The 3,376-nt window shown below is 35.6% G+C and overlaps 1 protein-coding gene across 1 annotated transcript in view; it reads right to left on the bottom strand.

Annotated features, from left to right (window-relative positions):
• Positions 1-3,376, bottom strand: part of nbeal1 (neurobeachin-like 1) — a 68,271-nt gene that overhangs the window by 22,192 nt on the left and 42,703 nt on the right. Inside the window, exons 26-28 of the mRNA XM_016560904.1 lie at positions 2,821-2,909; positions 1,852-2,403; positions 122-297 (exon numbers count right to left, since the gene is read on the bottom strand). Coding sequence (XP_016416390.1) covers positions 122-297; positions 1,852-2,403; positions 2,821-2,909 — 817 coding nt within the window. The remainder of the gene's footprint in view (positions 1-121; positions 298-1,851; positions 2,404-2,820; positions 2,910-3,376) is intronic.

Consider the following 3,376-nt stretch of genomic DNA (forward strand, 5'->3'; position numbering starts at 1 on the left):
TCGTGCCGGGACAAGGCATCACAGTATGGTAAGGGACGCACGCTTTTATCATGCTGCATTTTGACTGTGAAAAATGTATTCCAGTAGTTCCAAAGAAAGCACACGTGAGATGCAGTCTGACCTGAGTTTGATGTGGTCGACGGGCAGCAGCAGCTCATTGGCAGTGCCCAGTTTGGTGAGAGCGGAGAACACCTGACCCCTCTCCAGCCAGGCGGTGTCATCTGACCCCTCCACCCCTCTCCACATGACACACAACACCATCTCCAACAGCAGACGCGCCAACTCCTCCTCCGCACGCTGGGCGGCAAGACAGAGGCTTAAATCAATCACTTCAAAAAGACTGACTGCAAATATATAGATATTGGCTCTGGATAATAATAGTATTTTTGAGGAAACTAAATACTATTATAAATATATTAGTAATATATAAACTATAACATATACAAACTATTATATTCAAAACAATGGTATTTTGGTGGAAACTAAATACTATATTATACCTACTTGCATGGGACATAATTATAAATATATTAGTAAAATATAAACTATAATATATATATATATAAAGTATTATATTCAATGCTATACACACTACCTTTCAACAGTTTGGGGATGGAAAGATTTTTTAATGTTTCTTTTTAAATAAGTCTGATATGCTCACCAAGGGCTTTATTGATTTGATCAAAATACAGTAAAAGCAGTAATATTGTGAAATGATTATCAATGTTGAAAGCACTTAATATTTTTGTGGAAACAGTGATACTTTTTTTCAGAATTCTTAGATGAATACAAAGTATTCACAGCATTTATTTGAAACAAATATTTTGTAACATTATAAATGTCTTTACTGTCACTTTTGATCAATTTAATGCTTCCTTGCCAAATATAAATATATTAATGTTAAAGAGTAGTGTAATTATGATTGCTATTGCTTTTGTTTGCTAAAACAATAAGATGTGTTTTTTTACCACAAAAGCTGTGATTTTTTTTATAAAGCTTTTCTAAAATGTTTACAGTAGCAATATGATAACAACAATATTTAATAAAACATGAAGTGAATTAATATTAATAAATCAAAATACACAACTATTCCGGCAAGTAAATTAGTCAATTACCCTGTAGCAACTTTAATTGCCACTTAAAAAGCCACATTAATATTGAATGTGCGGTCACAGATAATAAGCATTTTACAATGCCTTTAAATGTGGCTCATCTATAAATTATATTTTAGAGTCACTTAACACCTTCATTATAGTACTAATTATCAGGTACTTCTTGTTAAGAACATGAAAAATAACAAAATAATTAGTACGAGGAACCACGAGGAACAATCTGATGTGTATTTCAGTGGAACAGGCAGTGACATTTGTGACCCTGGACCACAAAACCAGTCATAAGGGTCAATTTTTTGAAATTGAGATTTATAGACCATCTCAAAGCTGAATAAATAAGCTTTCCATTGATGTATGGTTTGTTAGGATTGGACAATATTTGGCCGAGATACAACTATTTGATAATCTGGAATCTGAGGGTGCAAAAAAATCTAAATATTGAGAAAATCTCCTTTAAAGTTGTCCAAATTAAGTTCTTAGCTATGCATGTTACTAATCAAAAATGAAGTTTTGATATATTTACAGTAGGAAATTTACAAAATATCTTAATGGAACATGATCTTTACTTAATGTCCTAATAATTTTTAGCATTAAAAAAAATCAGTAATTTTGACCCATACAATGTATTTTTGGCTATTGCTACAAATATACCCGTGCTACTTATGACTGGTTTTGTGCTCCAGGGTCACAAATGTCACTGCCTGTTCCACTGAAACACACATCAGATCTTTGGACTCACCTCACTGTTAAAAGACTCTCCCAGGGACACATTGTCACTAAACAGGAAGCTGTCATCATTCAGAGAGGAAGCTCCAGGAAAGGGCTTTGCGTTCTCCAGAGGAGACGGTGTGCTCGGCATGCTGCCCGGAGTCTGACTGCCGCTGTCCCCGTGATTGAACAGATGCAGCTGGGACAGGTCCAAACTCAAGACCCCAGCTTTCACGCCCCAGGCTTTGGGTGTGGGCGCGTCCCCTGGTGTTTCGGAGAGGGACATCAGCTCTCCGTTGTCCAGGCTGTCTATGGACCTGCTGTCTGAGGCGCTGTCTCGCTCCTCAAGCCTCCCCACACTGTCTCCCAGAGGCCTGCGCTCCAGAGGAGGCTCCAGGCGGTTTCCTCCGCTGCTGCGGCTCAGCTCGAAACTCCCCAGGCTGGCCGTGTCACCACGTCCCGAACCAGAACCTCCGTCGCTCCCGGGGCTCCGGACAAACAAACTCATTAGAGTGCCCTGCCAACACGTCTGCCTGGAGATCTGCAGCGCTGCATCCTGCTGAGACTGCAGCAGCGCATACAGCTGCAGGAAATACAGAAGCATATATAGGCTGAAAACATGACAGGACATCATTTTATTTCATTTAGTGCACAGTTAAGGTTTTTATTTTTTTTGTGCAAACACTATTTTATATTAGTTAAAGGGGTCACATGATGCTTTTTTAAAGATCATTATTTTGTGTATTTGGTGTAACAGAAGTTCACCCAAAATTGAAAATTATGTCCCATGTATAAGATATTTTTAAAAAATTATTTACATTTTGGTCTTTTCTTCACACAAAGCAACTCTTTTTGTGCTCCACAGAAAAAAAAAATGCATGTTGCATGTTTTGAGTGACACTTTTCCTTTCTGAGCTATTCCTTAAAACACATTTAACCAAGTTTTTTGTTTTTGTTAGCACTAATAACTGTTGTGTATTAATGTGATAAATGCTCTCACCCTCTTGCATACAGTCAGGCGAATGCTGGGCCCGGCTTTATGGGTCAGCAGAACCACAGCCATCAGATCTTTATAGTTTATAACAGTATCTAGAGGACAAAGAGATTAAAAAAGGAGGGTTTATTATGGAAAAACATTTCACATCACAACGAATGGTGTTTTAATATAAGGGATATGCTTAATTAAAACTAAACAATTTTTGTTACCTGAAATAAAATAAACTTCAACTAAAATAAAATAAAATATAAAAAACATACAATATAAATATTATACTAATGTAATATAAAAACCATATTTATTTAGATTTAGATTCATTTAAATTTCCAAGGCCACATTTTTTTCTTGATGTACTAAAATACCTGAAACAGAAATAAAATTAATGAAAACTACATAAAAAAAGAGAATTAAAAAAATACACAAACTATATAGAAATAAAAACCAATTCAAAATATTAATAAAAACTATATTTCATAAAAACTAGTATCTTAATGATACTGAAATTACACTCAGATTACATAAAGAGAGCAAGAGAGAAATAATAGCAATGATTACAATT

Source organism: Sinocyclocheilus rhinocerous, unplaced genomic scaffold (genome assembly GCF_001515625.1).
Source record: "Sinocyclocheilus rhinocerous isolate Xijiao unplaced genomic scaffold, SAMN03320098_v1.1 scaffold588, whole genome shotgun sequence".
NCBI lineage: Eukaryota > Metazoa > Chordata > Actinopteri > Cypriniformes > Cyprinidae > Sinocyclocheilus > Sinocyclocheilus rhinocerous.